This window comes from Uloborus diversus, chromosome 6, assembly GCF_026930045.1.
Source record: "Uloborus diversus isolate 005 chromosome 6, Udiv.v.3.1, whole genome shotgun sequence".
Taxonomy (NCBI): domain Eukaryota; kingdom Metazoa; phylum Arthropoda; class Arachnida; order Araneae; family Uloboridae; genus Uloborus; species Uloborus diversus.
Window position 1 is genome coordinate 140715979 of NC_072736.1, and position 19045 is coordinate 140735023.

Here is a 19045-nt window from a genome sequence, read left to right on the forward strand (position 1 = left end):
TTTATTTATTTAATCAAAATAGCCCTCAAAAATAAAAGCTCTATGTTCCCCGTAGTGTTCAAAAAGTAGCGCTTGCAAAAAAAAAAAAAAAAAAAAAAAGGTGAAGAGAAGGCAAACGATTTCAGTTGGATCACGTGATGAGGTAAACTCGGAACTCAGCCGGCAAGCGAACAGCGCGCGTTGTGTTCTGCCATTAAAAAAATTGTAAAAAAAAAACTATTGCGTATTTTTCAAAACTTTTTTCTTCTGAAGGGGGCGGAATGTTTTTACTATTACCAACTAAAATTTTAGAATTGAGGGTTAAATACTTGTCGCAGGATGGGTTTCGAAAAAAACTAAACCCAGAAACAGATGCAAAATAAAGGTTTTTTCAAAAATCTATAAAAAATACAAAAATTGCTCTATCTTCAAAATTTTTTTCATTCATCATATTTAAAATTAAATTTCCTACACAATAGTACAAAAAATATCCGTCTGGCGTGATTGGTTCGGGATCTGTGAGGTCAAAAGTACTAAAAAATGCTAAAAATAACATAAAACATTAAATAACTTTTTTTCTAATTAAAATATCAAAAATCGAAGCCTGAGGTGCACATTTTCAGCAAAAACTGCACCTGTGTACCAAATTTCATCTTTCTAGGCCTTACCGTTTTCCCAGGATGCGCGCCACAAACACACACACACACACACACACACCACCATCTTGTTTTATTATATGTATAGAAGATGACACAAACGTTTCTTTACATGCTTCCTACGAACTTCGCTTTGTTTTTCGAAAAATCTAGCGCGTAGAACACATATTTTTGCATTTCGTAATCTGGAATGAAAAAAAAAGTGCTTTTAAAAGTAAAACAAAGAGTTTAATAATCATCAAATCAAACTTGAAATCTTCGTAGGACAATTCCACGGAAAGTGATAATTTTTCCCGCGCGTGGTGCCTTATATATTTCATGAAATTTAGGATGGTAATGCACAACATTTTGTTGCTTAAGAAAGTGCAAATGTATGTGTGATTGCTAAAGCAAAAAAGTTTGTCATTATTTTTTAAAAGTACTACTTTTGAATGAAATATAGGAACTATCACGTGAAGGACAAAATGACTGCTTTTTTGTGGGATGACCTTTTACATGTGTTTATAGCTGATGGATTTTTTTCCGCAGTGCTATCAGTCAATGTAGTACTTCGAAGGATTGGTAGTTTAGTTCATACGTTAAATATGCTGCCTAAAAAAGACAATGCTACAATATAATAATGCTGAACGATTAATTAGAATTAGTTGGAACTACCTTTTTAACTCACAAGCTAAAGAAAAAATGTATTTTTTCTGAAGGCATTAATTGAAACTTAAAAAAAAAAATGTGTGGTGTTCACCTAGTTATTTTTTAAGTTATAGTAACTTATTGCTTTTTAATAAACAAATAAATAAAAAAGTTGATAAAGAAAAAATAAATATGTGTCCGAAATGTAAAAAATATGTACAATATTTCTGACATTTCGGAAAAGCTCTTTTTAATGTTGTAATAGTATATATATATATATATATATATATATATATATAATTATACGGCTTCCCCAAACATATGTAGCTATTTTAATATAAGAATATTTACATTTACTACAAGTATAAAACAACTCTAAGTGATAAAAAATATTATTCTTGGAATAATATACGAGTTTAATATTTTAAACTGCCTCAAAATTATTTTTCACGCAATATTTCTTGTTAGAAATATTTTCAGTAATTGGTAAAAGGTGAAAGTTTTTAAACAGCCCTTCCGAAACTCAAAATCGTAAACGCAATTCTTAAGTGTAAATTTTCTTTAAACTATCCAATACTTAGTCAAAGTTAAATGCTCAGGAAACATATATCTAAATGTCCTGAAATTTCAAAAGGAAATATGCGTGTCGACTTGGAAATAAATCAAGATTAAGTGTGCCAAATTCTTTTTAAAATACTCCGTACAGCGGCGATTACAGTCTGTTTTGTCTTGTATTCCAGGAGCCAAGCTCCCGTCTCCTTGAATGAATGGCACTCTGTGAAGGTAAATCGCCTGTGGAAAAATGGCACTTTGCAAGTAGATGACGGCGATATTTCAAGTCGAGAATCAGTGGTAAGAAACACCCGACGGATTTTCTGTAGCCCTTTTTCCCTTACGAGCCTTTAGATGGCTCGGTTAGGAGTTTACGAACAAAACGCGTCGGGGAAATTTTTCAAGTTTTGAAATATGGCTAGCATTTTCAGTTTGGATTTTGCCGCTGTCGGAATGAAAGAAGAAAATTCTCTTTGCATTGGGTACAGTTTTAGATGAGTAGTTTTGATAGGTTTTAAATTGTACGTGTCTTGAATGATGTTTTTAAAAGGAAAATGTCGTATTAGAACAAATTGATTCTACAATTTGTCCCATACATAAATACATATAATTAGTAAATTATATTCATCGAAAGTATGATGTTTTTATACTGGGTACCATATGTTTATTTATTTTTTATTTTTTATTTATTTATCTATTTTATTTATTTATTTATTTATTTGGAATTTAAAAAAATCTGCATTATTATGTTTATTTTGTTTGAAAAATAAAATGAGTTATGTCATGACATGCAGTTTAAAAAAAAGATTATAATACATGTGTTGACACATGGTCGAGAATCAGTGGTAAGAGACACCGATGGATTTTTGTAGCCCTTGTTCCCTTACGAGCCTTTAGATATCTTGCTTAGAAGTTCACGAACAAAACGTATTTCAGTTTATTTTAAAAAGTAATATAAACCATGGTTGAAAATTATTAAGAATTTCTCAGCTGTGAAAGTGCAATTTCTTAGCTCTAATAACGTGGGAATTAGTTTTTTCTGCGAACTAGAGCTGGAACATTTAAGTTCAGCAACAGTTCAAACTAAAACACAAAACTCTTAACCATTGCCATAACTATTCATATACCCTTTGCATTTCATCTTTTTTTTTTTTTCATACAACCTAATCTGCCAAATCAATATTTTTGCTGTTAGAAAATTAAACGCTCTAAAGAGCAGATCAATTACTTAAATGCATTAAGAACTTCTAAAAATATTTTCAACAAAACTGCCAGTTTCAATTGTAGTCCTTCATTTCAAAAATGGAAATGGAGTAAGATATATAAGCGAAATTAATTGCATGGGACTGAAAAACGTCGTATTACTTTTCGAAAATATTTATAAACGTTTTAACAAAAATAAAGGCAAATCTTATTATCTCCTCATATTAAAATAATTTACTGAATATATTACTGAATTTTAACCTTGTTAAGAGAAGTGTTTACAATTGGAGTATGCCTGATTATATTTCTTCAATTTCATATGAATGCAATAAAACATTCAACAAACACATTGAGTGTTTACTTACTGTATTTTGCTGTAAAATATTTTTCTAAAGACTAATTATATACTGTTGACAATTATGCTAAATCCTAAAGAGCGGCAAGCAGTTTTCTTTTAAAAATTAGTTTTCATTTTATGAACACTCGAAACATATGTGCAGATATTGAACTAGCATTATGAATATGCATATGTTATTCGTGTGTAAGATTATGCAATGCGGCGTAAATATTTCTAAAGGTCGAGTGAATTGCTTTAATTTTTGTTAATGAGAAATGTTATGTGGCAGTGTGTTACAAGTGTAGTTGAAACATGCTGAAATTACTCAGAATTCATATTATGATTTTTAAAAAGAGTACAATTAATCAGGTCAGCTTTCGCTGTTCATACGCAGCTGGTAATTTTATTAAATCAGGCTTTTTTTTTTTTTTCACTTTTTTTACACTAGCGGTATCCACACTACTTTGCCCGCAGCAGAAAATTAAAAGGTCAGTTGGTTCACCCGTATATTTACAAATAATGGATGATGAGTTTCTCGCCAATTTGCTATGTTAATTTTGCCCATGTTATGGTAGTTTGCTCTTCCACGTTATGATTGTTTGCTCTTTCACGTTATGATTGTTTGCTCTTCCACGTTAGGATAGTTTGCTCGTCCATGTTACGATAATTTGCTCGTAAATATGTTTTAAAAATTGGAATGGAAAAAGAACAAAATAGAATTTTCGAAAAATCGCTTCGAGGTGCACAACCCCGCTACAAACTAATTTTGTGCCAAATTTCGTGAAATTCGGCCTAACGGTGTAGGAGCTATGCACTTTACAGACATTCAGACATCCTGACAGAGATCCAGATTTTCAGCTTTATTATTAGTAAAGAAAATAAGTTCGCAAGACTTATCATCAAATAGTGGAAAACAACAAATCCATAGTTAGAGTTTGGATGTTATTTTAGAATTCGAAGTTGTGGAGATCTTAAAAATATTTTTAAGTAAGTAACATAATACTCGTTTATCAGGCATTTTCTTGGCAAAACATAGTGAATTTCTCAGTATTTGTTAGAGTATATTCAGTAATATTAAATAAAACGACAACAAGTACGTCATTAAAATTTTACTCCCTTTTACAGATTGTTTAAAGAAAATTTAGAAAATTAACCAATTTGTGCAGTAATATAATATGTCTGAGCGTTTGTCATACAAATTTGACACGAGAAAAACGCATTTAATTTTAGTTCTGTTTAACAATGTGTCTTTGTCTATTATATTTTGAAGAAAATTTCTCTGGCATTTAAATTTGTTATTGCTTTTCCTGTTTATGAAATTTATAACTTTCTAAAGTATATTTCATCGTTTTTACATTACTTCTATTCTCTCATAAAGATCACGATTAAGAGTTTAAAAAGCAATATTATATTTTTAGAAAGTGGTATCACATAAATCTTCATTCACTGCAATGTTCAAATGCTACTAAATCAAAGAAGCACATGCAGTGTGAAAATCAAAAAGACACGAAATCATTAACGATCTTTCCTTGATTCATTTAAATCAATCGAGTGCAAATTTATTCACACTTCCAGGATATCCAGCGTATCCAAACATTTCTCGGAGCGTAATAAAGACACCAACCCTCCCTCCCCCTCCCCGCACACAGAACATCATCCCATTGTCCACCGCATCTCTACGCGACTATGTAAACCAGTTTTGTCGCATAAATTATCCGAATCTCTCTCTGTCTCTCCCTCTCTACAGGCTTCGCTGACAGAACTGAATTTGGAACAGAATCTGTACGTTGGCGGGGTGCCAAACGAGGGGATGGTCAACCCTGAATCCGGCGTGAGCGCGGGACTCGATGGAGCCGTCCAGAGGATCAGCATCAATGGAGATATCTGGGACAAGCTGATGTCCAGGGCTGTTTGGTCACACGGGGTGCGCCGCTACAGGGGACCCCCCTGCGACAATTCTTCCCAGTGCCTCAACGATGGGATCTGCATACCCCAGTTGAATGTGCCTCTTTGCAGATGTCCTTTGTACTATTGGGGAACAAGATGCGAAAAACGTAATTATATTTCCACTGACATAGTACAAAATTCATACACATTTATAAGTGAAGTGAAATCCCGGTACAAGAAACTTCAGGGCATCGAAATTTTGTTCGTTGAAACGGATATTTCGTTGCATTGGTATTCTCAGCAACGGGATTTCAGTGTATAAGAATGGCCGTAAGTGTGAGTATTTCATATATAAATCCACAGTTTACGCTGGATTTTTGCCAAATTTAGCCAGACAGGTGATTTGATGCTTAGGAATTTACAAAATTTTGTCCCCCTATGGAAAGGGGAGGGGCATTTTTTTTTTCTTTTGCAAATCTAGTTTGCTAATTGGCTCAGAGGTGCTTTGATTCACAGAAATTAGCGTAAGGGCGTTTTCACCTGCCTAAGGGGGCCGAATACTCCATACGGAGAGGGTTGTATCACACAAATCTATAAGTTACGTCGGATCTGTGCTAAATTTGGCACAGATGTTCTTTGATGCTAAGGAATTCATTGGGGGGATCTTTTGCCCCCCCCCCCATGGGTCGATTCTGTCCTTAGGAAGGGGGAGGGGTGATAGAAAATTCTTGAAACGGTACATTTACGCTGATTAATATCAACGACTGAACTTTTGGAAATTTAAAAAAGCGAAAGACATCTTGATTTAAATTATGAGTAGTAAAATAGTTCTTTTTTACACTTTGAAAGAAATTAGCATATAAAAGCATATTTAGTGGAACCAGCATTTTACATTAACCGTTTCGTACTTACCACGTTTCCGACCTCATTTTCTAAAGGCCCGTGAAAACTGCTATGGCGTTAATGTCAACATATTCTGGCTTTACGTTACTCCTTTTTTTTTTGGAAAATCCGCTAAATACGTTTTCAATAAACCAGAAAACAATCATTTTCCCTCTACATGGTTTGCTTTCTTCTGGGTCTTTTTATCAAGATACATTTGCTTTTTAGCCTACTTTCCCAGTAAAAGTCAGAGAAAGAAGAAAAAAACATGAAAGAAGGCTTAATGCATCTCAAAAATATCGCGAAAAACAAAAAAAAAAGGTCAAAAATAAATAAAATAATTAAATAAATATCGAAAAATTAAAAATTGGAAAGTAGGGTATTGAGATGGGGGAAAATGTCTGTCGGTCTGTCTGTCTGTCCCCCCCCCCCCCCCCCCCACCCCCTAATAACTTTTGAATGTATAGTCCGATTTGAACAAACTTTTTTGATCGAAAGATCTCGGCGAGGACACCTCGTTCATATATTTCACTTTTAATTTGAAATATTTTTTGTTCAATTTTGAACAGTTCAAAAAAACTTAACATTAGCGCCTACGGGGAAATTCAAGGCAGTTCCGAAATGTGAGGCGAATTTGCTTCAAACAAACTTTGTAGGAAAATGCTTTTGATGAAAAACTTGTATATAAAATATCTTTTTGATTTGAACAATTTTCCGTTCAATTTTGAAAAGTTCAAATCCCTTAACATTAGCGCCTACGGGGAAACTGAAAGTCAATGTAGATTCCGTACTTGAAGGCGAATTTGCTTCAAACAAATTTTGTTGGAAATAGCTCTTGACGCCAAACTCCAGACTCCGACTCCGAGAATTAAGGGGCACCTGACTCCAACTCAGACTCCTGTGCCGACAATTAATCAAACTCCGACTCCTCGACTTTAACTTCGTAGCTTTGGCCAAAATTTATACACGGAGGACAAATGACTGACTCCGGTTCTTGGATATTCGACTCCGACTCCTTTATCTCAAAATGAGATTGACTCCGACTCCGACTCCTTTATCTCAAAATGAGATTGACTCCGACTCCGCAGCTATGGTTTTATGTGAAATACTTATTGTTGATATGACTTGTTTTTATTTTCATGCTAAAGTTTTAATTTAGGTATTCAGTTTTCAGCGAATAAACTCGAAGTCATTTATGTTTCTACATAAAGATATGCGCAGACGATTTTTTTTTTTTTTTTGACAATGAAAATTATTTCTTTAAATTGACATTTTATTGTTTTTATTTATTTTGGTAAGAGCATTAACTCATTTAAAAAGTTATTTCTGGCTACAGGGGAAAAATAAACGATTTTTTTTTATATGATGTATTTATTTTGATGAGCTTATTATTTTTTCGTTTTGAAAGCTGTTTAAGAATTTTTTTAATGGAAAAAAGTGTATTAGCTGCTTTGTTTAAAAGGTGCTGCTATTTTATTTATCTATTTATTTATTTATTTATTTATTTAGATGAGTGAGGAGTATTTTATTCCTAGAAATCAGCTTAAAATATTTAAAAAATATGTTTGAAACAATTTGCGATTTTAGCTATTTTTGAGAATATTGATCAGGTACTAGAAAGTAGTATGAGTATGTGGGAAAGTAGGCTCGTTTAGTTCTTGACGGAACTTCTTGTTTGATGTTTGAAGCCGTTCTGGCATTCTTTCTGTTTCGTCTTATTGTCAAAACATAAAAACTCAAGCAACTTTTGTTTGCAAATGCATACCAAGAAGCAAATTTGCAAGAAAAAAAAACACTGTTACAAGAGAACGTGAAATTGTATAATAAATATATAGGTAAAATAATTTTTTCAGGTTTTCTCTACTAGTCCATTTACAAAGTATCAATTTTCAAACATTACACATTTTCCCCTAATTTTACGTTTTTCCGCTTGGTGCATTTTTATTAGTCCAACAGAATACGTAAAATCCGGGTTCCACTGTGCAGAGAAATAAATAAATACACAATATGTTGTAGACAAATGATCAATTGTTGCAAGTTAGATTTAAAACAACAATCATAGGTACGCCTTTAAAATTAAATCAACTTGATCACTAAGTAATCTACTTACACTCATTTCTTTCGATAAACTTATCCTGCACTTTCAACTGACCATATTTTGTAGTGTGAGGTTTGAAACTCCAAACAAATGTCGTATTATTGAGGCAAAAAGTTTAGTCTTAATGAAAAGATGCAATTTGCCTGCTCTCAGTTTCCTCTAGATCAAAATTAAGGATCATTTTTCTAAGAACATAATGTACAATACATCATTATTCATCTTCATTTTTTTTTCTCAGCTTAAATAGCTTTCCCTAAATGAAATCTCTGCAAAGTTTTCACGCGATTTACTTAAAAGAATGTTGGAGTGATACTTAATCTTGATGAACCGCCATCGTGTAATTAAACTTGCCATATTGTATAAAAGTGTGACGATTAATTAAACAAGCACATTACATTACAAAGTAGTTGTTTTCTGAAACTGCATTTTGTTCTTGTAGAATGTGTAAAAAGCTTAATCTTTAAAGAAAAGTTACAATTCTTAATTATTCATATCATTATTCGATGAAATAAATGAGCGGTTTGTGGCTTTAATAAGCTGAGTAGACGAAAAATCGTTATTTGAATTGTGTTGCTTGTTTCATAGAAACAGATTTTTTTTCCATCTTTTAAGCTAATGCAAAACAAGTAAAATCACTGGTATTTTTTAGGTCCCCGAAGATGGTTATAAAATAATGTTTCTTAATTTTGAGATATTAATTTATTTATATATATTCTTCTATTTGCTGAAATGTTACTATTTTCATGCCAATATTTTCAAAAAAAAAAGAACTTGCGAGCACTTCGTTTTTTATTATAATTAGCTATATATCTTGTATATGTAGTGTTATAATCTTTTTTTCAATCAAGATTTCTTTTCATTTTTTTTTTTGATAATTAATAGCTCTGAATTTATAGCTCCGAGTTTAACAATATTCATCGCCCTTCACACGACCTATCTTTCCTCTCTAGTTGAAAATTTATAAAATATGGATAAAAAGACATCGATAAAAATGCATCTGATGTTTTAACATGCACAAGACTTTTATTTATTTATTTTCTTTTTTGCATTGAAAAAGATATTTTCACAACCAGTAATCGAAACATTATCGCATCGTCTGAACCAAATGTGCAAACGCAGTTGCTCACTCGGCCGCAAAGGACGAACCAAATATGTATCACTATTAAGAATTCAGGGAACTTTTTCAGTAAATATTACAGTAAAATGAAATGCTTACACTACAGAAAAATTAATTTTGCCGAAAAAAGTAAGCGGTGGCTGCACTATAGTGCATTTAGTGAGAAGTGATAGTTTAAGTAAACAAAGCAACGTTACACTTGGCGATACCGTTGTTCGTTTGGCACTCGGATGTTGAGAACAGCGCCAATAAGATAAGCGAAAGGTTCATGAGCAAAATCGCCAAATCGAACGAGTAATTCATAAAAGTGGCAAATGTTGTTTCTAAACAACAGCCCTGTTTGTTTACTTCTATCATTTCTCCTTGAATGCACTATAGTAACTGCACCACGTGGTTTACGTAGAGGAACTCGAATTCCTCTCCTCCCCGAGTCCCATCCAGTACAGTGGCTAGCATGCCGAAATGAGTAACATGTTGGCGATAATGACAGATTCAAACCCCAGTGTTTGAAACACTTTTTTTTCAAATTTGGGGAAAATAGTGACATAGTTCTTAGTTTTTTACAGTAAAATTTTACAGTAAAATATGATTTTACAACAAAACCTACACTGGAAAAACGTGGATTCCAGTACTTTTTAATGTAAAATGTCTGGAATTATTTCCACACAGTACAAGATGTCCCATCATTACTGGAACAAACTTTAATAGGTGTTAGAGGTGGCGATAAGAAGCAAGAGTCATATATACGGTCGCAAGTTTTGGGGGATGAGGTTAATTTTAATATTTATGAGCGTTTTGTCAAATAGTTGACATTAAGGAAATTAGGGTAATATCCGGTAGAGATGGACCACCTTTTTTCTTCGTTCTCTAAAAGCTGTACATTTACAAATATTTTACTTTTCATTGTATATACATATAGTGTATGATGTTTCTTATAAAAATCTTACTGTAGAAGCTTATATCTTTAAAGGAACTCCTGTTATGATTTTCTTAAACTTTTTCTATACGGTACATCTCATCCGAAGTAGTCCAGGTGAGATGGACAATTTGAATGGGAGAGACGGAACACAATAAAATTGAGAAATACTCTATATGTATTATATTTATATGTATTCTTGTCACTACATGAGAATTAAATACACATTCTTACAAGTAAACTACTTAATATTGAGCTTACAAGTATTACTATTTGAAATTTAACATGAATAAAACTTCAGTTGTTAGAGTTATTTCTGTAACCAGTCATTGCCAGCCTTTTAGCTTTTTTATTAAAAGTAGGAGATATCTTTAATCTTTTCAGCTAATTCCTAAAACATGTACCAAGAGATTCTCTGGAATGTGAAAAACACAGGATGTGTATTTTTTGTATGTGTAAAACACAATTTGTTTTCATTGCCACACCCAAGTACCGATAAAGGTCCTGCAGCACCTTATGAGTTTCAATTCTTATTTTAAAGTAGTTTTAGGAAAGCTGAAAGTTTTTGCCTTTTATTTACGCCCATATTATTTTCATAGATTGCGTTAACAGCATTTTTAAGTAAGCTTCAGTGCATTATCCACGTGTGGAAGAACCTCTTCTAATATAGGTAGTTGACACATTCGAAAAACAGAAAAAAAAACTACCATTCAATATTATAGATTCAGTTCTTTCAAAATAAATGTTCGAAAAATTCTGCGTTGTATAGGGTCCACATCTCCCGTCTAGATGCAGTCCATTTCTCCCTATTGATTGGGTAAAACGTACAATCCCCTCTAATCCTTTACTGTGGATTTCACGTCGTCAATTTAGGTTATTAGGAAGTCGATATGTAACCAGACATGACAGCACCAAAATCAGGCAGATTACGTTTTATAAAAAAGCTTAGAGTATATAATTATAACCATGTAAAAAATTATTCGACTTACCAAAAGAAATAATGATTTTTAGCTGACAAGATATTATGTTTTTTTCAGAAGCAAACAACAGCACGCTTTACAAAATGTCTTTTTGATTCTGACTGAGATAGTTCCTCCATCTATTGAAAGGCACGTTAAAGAAATTTCTAACTGGTCCATCTCACATGACGGTTAATCTCTCCCGGAATTACACTAATTTTCCCAATAAAGGCAATAGCGGGGTTTATATGGGAAATTTGCCCTTGCGGCTTTTTCAACTTGCACTTGGGGGATTATTTTAGTTTCGAATAAAACAAAAAAAATCCAAGCTTTGAGCTCTTTATCTCAAACGACGTTTGAGGCTTTCAAAAAAAAAACCTTTTTTTATTTTTTTTTCAAAGTAAAATTCAAAATTAATGAATTGTGATTTTTTGCCTTATTCTAAGGAATAAAACACATGAAAAAACATCATGGTCATGATTTTTAAACGAAAAGCCGGTTAAAAATTACGGCCATGATGTTTTTCAGGTATTTTGTTCTTTAGAATAAGGAAAAATATCACCATTCATTAATTTTGAATTTTACTATTAAAAAATAATTAAAAAAACAGGTTTTTTTTTTTTTTTTTTTTTTTTTTTTAAATCTCGAAGGTCGTTTCGAGTTTTTGGCTTTTTTTTTCGACATCAAAATGATCCTCCAAGTGCGAGTTGAAAAAAACCATAATGGGAAAACCCCGCTTTTGTCTCTGATGTATGTTTTAATTGTGTTTAACGAACAGTTATATGGTAGTCTTACAAAAGAAAAATGCTATCATTGTATTGTTTATAATGTATTTTAAATTTTTCCCAGTCCTTTAATACTAACATTTTTCTTAGTTTCTAATTTTCTCAAACCTATATATTTTCCCCTAATAAGATTTATGTTATTTTCCTTTTTAATCAGGCATAGCAAGAGAAGATTTAGAACGTCCAGTATCTTTTGATGGTAGCATGTTTCTAAGCTTTTCCTTGAAACTTTTCGCAGCGTAAGTTACTCTTTCCTGTTGAAAGACTACGGTTTTAATTTAAGGTACATTTAAATGCAAATTTGAATCCATTCTTTTTTTTTAGGCGGAAAGGAGAAAGAATGTATCATGGAAAAGATTCTTCGTAAGATCTGTTTGAATTCTACAAGTCTTATATTCTTTTGGTTCCCTTTGTTTTTATCATTTATTCAGCTAATTAGAATGGTGTTGTTTTCGAAATTTTAAAAGATTTTTTTTTCTGAAAGAACATGCTTAAAAACATAAGATTTACCCATTTTTTAAATAATATGACGAAGTTTAGTATTTTTTAACAATTATTTTAATCGGTGTGCATATTAACATTTATTTTTACGCTTTTACACATGAAATCACAAGTGATGAAATGCCATTCACTGATACCATTAGAGCACCGCGCAAATTATGACAACGCGCTTGGCAGCAAGTTGAGGTACAGGAGAAGCGCGTCAAAGTACATCACTTATGACGTCATAAAGACCACGCCTTATTTCCAAAATCGGACATTTAAAAAAAATTAAATAAAAAATAACTGTTGGGAAAGTAAAAGCTTTTTCTAGCTCTTTTTTTTTTTGCTCCTTCTATCAATTTTGGTGACTAAACGTACTACTTTTGACTGAAGGAAACAACTCCATTTCTTGATATGCATGATTGTTTTGTTAGGGCAGAAAATATAGAGTACATTTTTGCTCTTCGTTCTTTAGGTTTTCGACAATTAATAACAACAATTCTGGTTTTGTATGGATTTTTTTTTTTTACGTTTCTTAGAAAGCATTTTAGGTGTCAAAGTTCACTGAAAAAGTTATGCTGCATGAAAGCTTGCATATATAGTAATGTTTTCAGATTATATATATATATATATATATATATATATATATATATATATATATATATATATATATATATATATATATATATATATATATATATATATATATATATATATATATATATATATATATATATATAATGCACAGCTTCTCAACAAATAAATCTAATCTGATTTAAACTTTCTTTCCTTCTTTCAACATTTTTTAAAACCCATAGTGTGATTATGACAGTGTCCAAGTTGTTTAAAAGATAAGTTTAACCATTGTACATTTTATTATAATAAGAGTATTTACACTCAGACAAACAAAAATTGATAGGCTATGAGCAATAAACCAACAATTTCTATTCTCTTTCCTTGTCAAAAAGCTAAATTTCGATGTGAAAGAATCTTTCCTCTTTACAACACGGATTTCTTTTATTGATTTAGCCGCATCATAATTAGTGTTGGAATAATATGCGATATTTTTAGTCTTTACTAACCGTACGTTTCAGGAAAATGAACTCGTAAACGTTTTCTACTTTTACTGCAGAATTTCAATTTTACTCTTTGTTTCAAAGAATCCCGTTAATTTTTGGCAGTAAGAAAAATACATTTCGAAGTTGTGAAAATAAGCGACTAAAGGTGCGATTTCAAAAATACATACACAAGCAAAATAAAACGATCAGAACCACAAAACAAAGAAATGATCCGATTCACAAGCACTATATACACAAGTAAATGTTGTGTGATAATTTATGAACATTAAACCAATTTAAAAATAAACAAACAGCTATAAAATTGCAGACACGAACTTCCGGACTGCATTGTAAAGAAATGATCTCATTGATTACGAGACCATCACTGTAAAGAAATTCCGAAACGTTACTGGTTATTTCCGTAGAACGTCTCGGGATTTCAACGTTTTCACCTATTTCCCCGTAAAAACAAGTATCTTCACAAAAAAGTTTCCTGAATCGCTACAAGTTGCACGCGTGCAGACTTTTCACTGTTGTGGAAAATATTTTTAGCAACCAGTTTAAAGATTGAACGAGCGTGTTTATTAAGTGTATTGGCCTGATGCTGCTTACGGCCTGTCCAGACTGACTAAGCTCCCAATGAGAGCAAAAATGTCAATGGGATAGCTATAGCTATAGCTTTCCAAGGCAGGAATTGCAAGCAAGAGATATGCTTGGTTCCTTCTTGCATAGCCGTGGTCGCTCTGTTTTTTATGGAGCCTTCCTGGTAAATTAGGAAGGTTCTAATCAAGTACACTAAACCTACTTAATTTTTCTAGACGGTTCTAGAGACATAACTGGCTTTAACAGGGCAGATTTCACACGTCTGCGTCGAGTTTCAAAGTTAATTTCAGAAAGGTTACTGACTTATAGCGGAAAGCGTTCCTGATTTTTCCAAGATATGTTACTGGTAGAAATTGGGCACATCAGCTGCCCATTATTTTCCAGGAACGTTTCTGAATCATTTTTACAGTGATTAGATGAGTTTTTTATCGGTAAAATCATTTCTTTGCATTGAAAAAGGGTCATTAGTAACTCCAAAACAACTTCCTATAATTTTATTGCTATTTTTTCATTTTATGCGCTTTAAGTAATTTTAAAATTTCACCCTTAGGTATGCATTTTATTTATGGGTTTATATACAGGGTGTTATGTTTTAACCTGCAAGCCCTTTATTTTCGCAACCGTTAGTCCTAGATGTATACTTCCAGTAGCAAAAATGTTCAAAATCAGATGCAAAGTGAAGATATTGAAAGTTTGAAGCAAAAACGAAAATGATTCAAAAAATACGAAATTTAACTTTTTTGACGGGCTCTAGGTCCCCTAACTAATATTTAGAGAAATAATCTTCATTGAAAACAATTACTAATTCAAAAAACTTGACATTTGTGCGACCAAAACTCAAGGAGATATTCCAGTTTAAAGTTTTAAGGGACCATACAACAGATGAGATTGGAACTTATCGCTCTTCCAGAAGAATGACAGGTCGTCAAAGTAAGAAAAACAAGGTATTATATTTCATTGCTATTCAAAAATAAATGCAAATGTTATGCCGTGATACGCAAAAACACACTACAAAACCTCGAATAATTTGAAAAATCACACTCTATGTACACATGTAATTTTAAACACTTGTTAACCACTTTATTTTTCCCCAAAAAGTGTTATTGACTGCGAGTGAAAAGTGGTGTAAATCAAAAAACGCTGCGCTTTATATCTCGGTGAATATTGGTCGAACTAATTTCAAACTTTTTGTGTTGGAATTGTTTTTCAATGGAGAGTATTTCCCTAAATATGAGTTAGGGGACCTAGAGCCCGTACAAAAAGTTAAATTTCGTATTTTTTGACTAATTTTTATTTTTGCTTCAAACTTTCAATATCTTAACTGATTTTCAACATTTTTGCAATTGGAAGTATATATCTAGGACTACCGGTTGCGAAAAAAAAGGTCTTGCAGGTTAAAACGGAACACGAACTGCTTGGGATAACTTTTAAAAGTTCAGAAAATCAAGATTTCGAAAAACCGTGTAGCATTGTTTCAATAAAGACATTTTGGAACTGGTGAACTGTTTGTAAAACCGTACGCGTTAGTAAATTTGATGTTCGTAAAGTCGTAAGTTTTCGTAAATTAGAGGTTCGTAAAGTCGTAAGTTTTCGTAAACTAGGAGTTCGTAAAATCGTAAGTTTTCGTAAACTAGGAGTTCGTAAAATCGTAAGTTTTCGTAAATTAGAGGTTCATAAAATCGAGTGGCAACTAGTTTATTATGTAAATCTTACCATGCTATCTAATGTTTTTCTTTTCATTACATTTCAGAGCAGAAGGACAACGCGAAACGAATATCGAAGTCACCTTTCGGACAAGCCAAGCTAGAGGCCTTTTACTATGGACTAATAAAGGAGCGACAATCCGCGGAGACTATTTAGCACTGGCCATAACAAAAGGTCACGCACAATTAAGTTTTAATCTTGGGAAGCAAACAGAGCCACTTTTAATCACTAGCCTTCATAGGGTTGATGATTCAAGGTGGCATACAGCGCTAATAGAAAGGTAAATGAACTATTGCTTTTATGATACAATTGCAGCTTGGGTTTATTGAATATTACAATGTTATATAGCCCTCCGGCAGAAAAAGGAACACAACACAAAAAAAACAGCATCAGAGAAAGTTGCAGCTTCGCGCAACTGCAGTTTTAAGTGATTTAGTCAATATTGCAATAGGTGCAAAAAAATTATGATGTGATGTTTATGGGTTAGTTTTTGTTGTTTAAATTATTAATGCATTCTAAAATGTAGATTTTTTTAAAAAAGTTTTTATGAGAGTTATGATCTATTGATTACGAGAAACTCGCCCGTCAAGGTATGACGGGTGAAAATTTGCTTCTACATTTGAACAAAGCAATTGCCTGTTTAGTGATACTTTGATGATTCAAATTTTAACCTTGACTGCAGGGAATTAACTCTGAACACCGGTAGATAGCGTTCATTGTTTTCCACTCTTTTGTTTCTTCATATTCCTAAAATGATAATCTTACCAGTAAATCAGTCAAGTTACCGGACCAAGTTCAGCCTCGTCGCAATTCCCTGCATGTCAAACATTACAAAAAAAAAACATTATCAACCTTTCATGCCGTGACTCGAAATTCAGTGTTGATGACATCAGAGCGTCACTCGATCAGTGAATTCGCTATTACATACATGAGGATATTGTTATTACGCCACCGCGCATCAGTTATGAAAGCTGTTTTTGTGGCAAAAAAGAGCATTAAATGTTGGTTTTAAATCAATGGCTAGTACGTTTTTCCCGAAATTTTGAGTGGTGTCACTTTTCTTGCCGGGGAGCTAAGCAAACGTGAATATATAGGAATTGTTGGACATCTATCAGTCTCTCTCTCTCTCTCTCTCTATATATATATATATATATATATATATATATATATATATATCAAATCTTAGTGAATGAAAGGTTTTACTGCTTCACATAAATAAATAAAGAAAGAAATAAAAGCCTCATAGTAATTTTGAAAAATATTCTGAAAAAAGCTGTATCGACAAAACAGACAGGAAAAGGAACATGACGAGAAGAAATCCGTTACTATAAATTTAAAAAATAATAAAATCATGCCCCTATGTTGAAAATACAAATTAAGAAAACGCTGGTAAAGCACACCACCTGGAAAATACTGCAAGACACGTCATTTGAGATTGCAGTGAAATCCCGATACAACGAATAGCAATACAAAGAAATATCCATTTCAAGGAAATAAATTTTCATTCCCAATTTAATGCCATTTTGTAACTTGAATTCCTTTAAGAAGGAATTCTCGTTACAACGAATAAAATATTTGCTCCACTGATTCCCTGTAGTTCGTTGTAACGGGATTTTACTGTTTATAGAAGCCCATTTTCAATGGAGGAAAAAAGTGGAGTGATGAGTAAAAAAAGTTAAGAAAACTTTTAAAAAAAGAAAACCTTAATGAAGCACAAAGCCAGCAAATCCTTGCCAAACACGTCAATGCATAGAAACCCTTTTTTCAACGAAAAAAAATATTTATCAATGATTAAATATATAATAGACTTTTTTTTTTAAATCCAGATGCTCAAAAAGAATGTATCAGTAACGCATCAATGCCAAACAAACAAACAAAACGTCAAATATTATGTACAAAAGACATAATATTTGACGGGACATAATAGAAAAGATTTTTCGTGGAATATTACAGGAAAAATTGGGACAGTTACGAAAGAATTCATTATCGGCACTCTTCCGTCAGATTTTTATATTCTCAACAATAACAAGAACGACAACACTTTTCCAAAAAAAAAATCATTTTTAGAAAAATTCTAACAACTTTTAATTTTGCACAAATTATCAAAACTTTTCTGTTAATTGACTACATTGATCAACACTTAAAATCCTTGCAGTCATTGTTTTATATTGATAGAAGATACTCTGCTACGTCAAACTTCAAGAAGTTTTCTTCATATACTTGTTTAACAAGCTCTAAAAATGTACAAAATGCTTGTCCAATGAACAGCATTGTTAAATAGTATATATTAAGAGCTACTTTAAGTTAATATCTTCGATACAAAAAAAAAATTTTGGAATTCAAAAACCACGCAAACGCACACACAAGACACCCAGGGAAGAAAACAAATGTTTTTGCTTTAGGATTTTTAGCGTATGTAAAATAAAATCCTAAGAATGTATGTTAGAAATAGTTTGGAAATAAGCAATAAAAAATACGATAGTTTACACATTTCATAAGTAACCATAACAACTCTCCTTGACCGTTCATTGTAGGCATTTATTCTGTCGGGAATGAAATCGCATATGATAGCATCAATGGATATTGAAGAAAGAAAAAAAGGAAGGTTTTTTTTTTTTTTTTTTCCACAAAAAGAGAAAGCAAGAGAAAACTTTATTCGCTCCAACTTTAAAGCAAAGATTTAGTTTGGTGCGATTCGTTCTTCTCGCATGTGAAACATTGTTTTCTTATTATACATAGACAGATTTAATTAAGTTTTGCCGATTATTTATAATCTGCAAAATTTTGCCGATCGCCAGAAAAATTTTTTTTTTCCAAAATATTGTTTTCAAGCATACCATCAGCAAGAAACTGTGATAAATACATTTCATAACAATAAATTCATGCAGTTTTCTGCAAACATTACTATGAGATGTAATATGAAAGTGCACAGAGCATAAACAAATATTAAAGGAAAATAAGTTTATGTATGATATTCTCATCCGAGCTTTTGACGACACAATTTTTTTTCAGGTATTTTGTTCCTTCTAACTATAGATGTGATTACATCATACATTTTACAACTTACTATTTAAATTATTAATATTTGATTTAACAAAGTATTAATTAATATTAAATATCATTATATTAAAAAATATGTACATACTTTATTATTATTATTTTTTCAAAACTGATGTTTGAAGCAATGTTATTTTCTTTT

General features: G+C 32.0%; 1 protein-coding gene across 1 annotated transcript in view; it reads left to right on the forward strand.

The window, feature by feature from the left end:
• LOC129225314 (agrin-like) overlaps positions 1-19045 on the forward strand; it is a 338344-nt gene that overhangs the window by 301780 nt on the left and 17519 nt on the right. Inside the window, 5 exon segments of the mRNA XM_054859904.1 lie at positions 2003-2114; positions 5102-5408; positions 12156-12237; positions 12323-12361; positions 15893-16126. Coding sequence (XP_054715879.1) covers positions 2003-2114; positions 5102-5408; positions 12156-12237; positions 12323-12361; positions 15893-16126 — 774 coding nt within the window.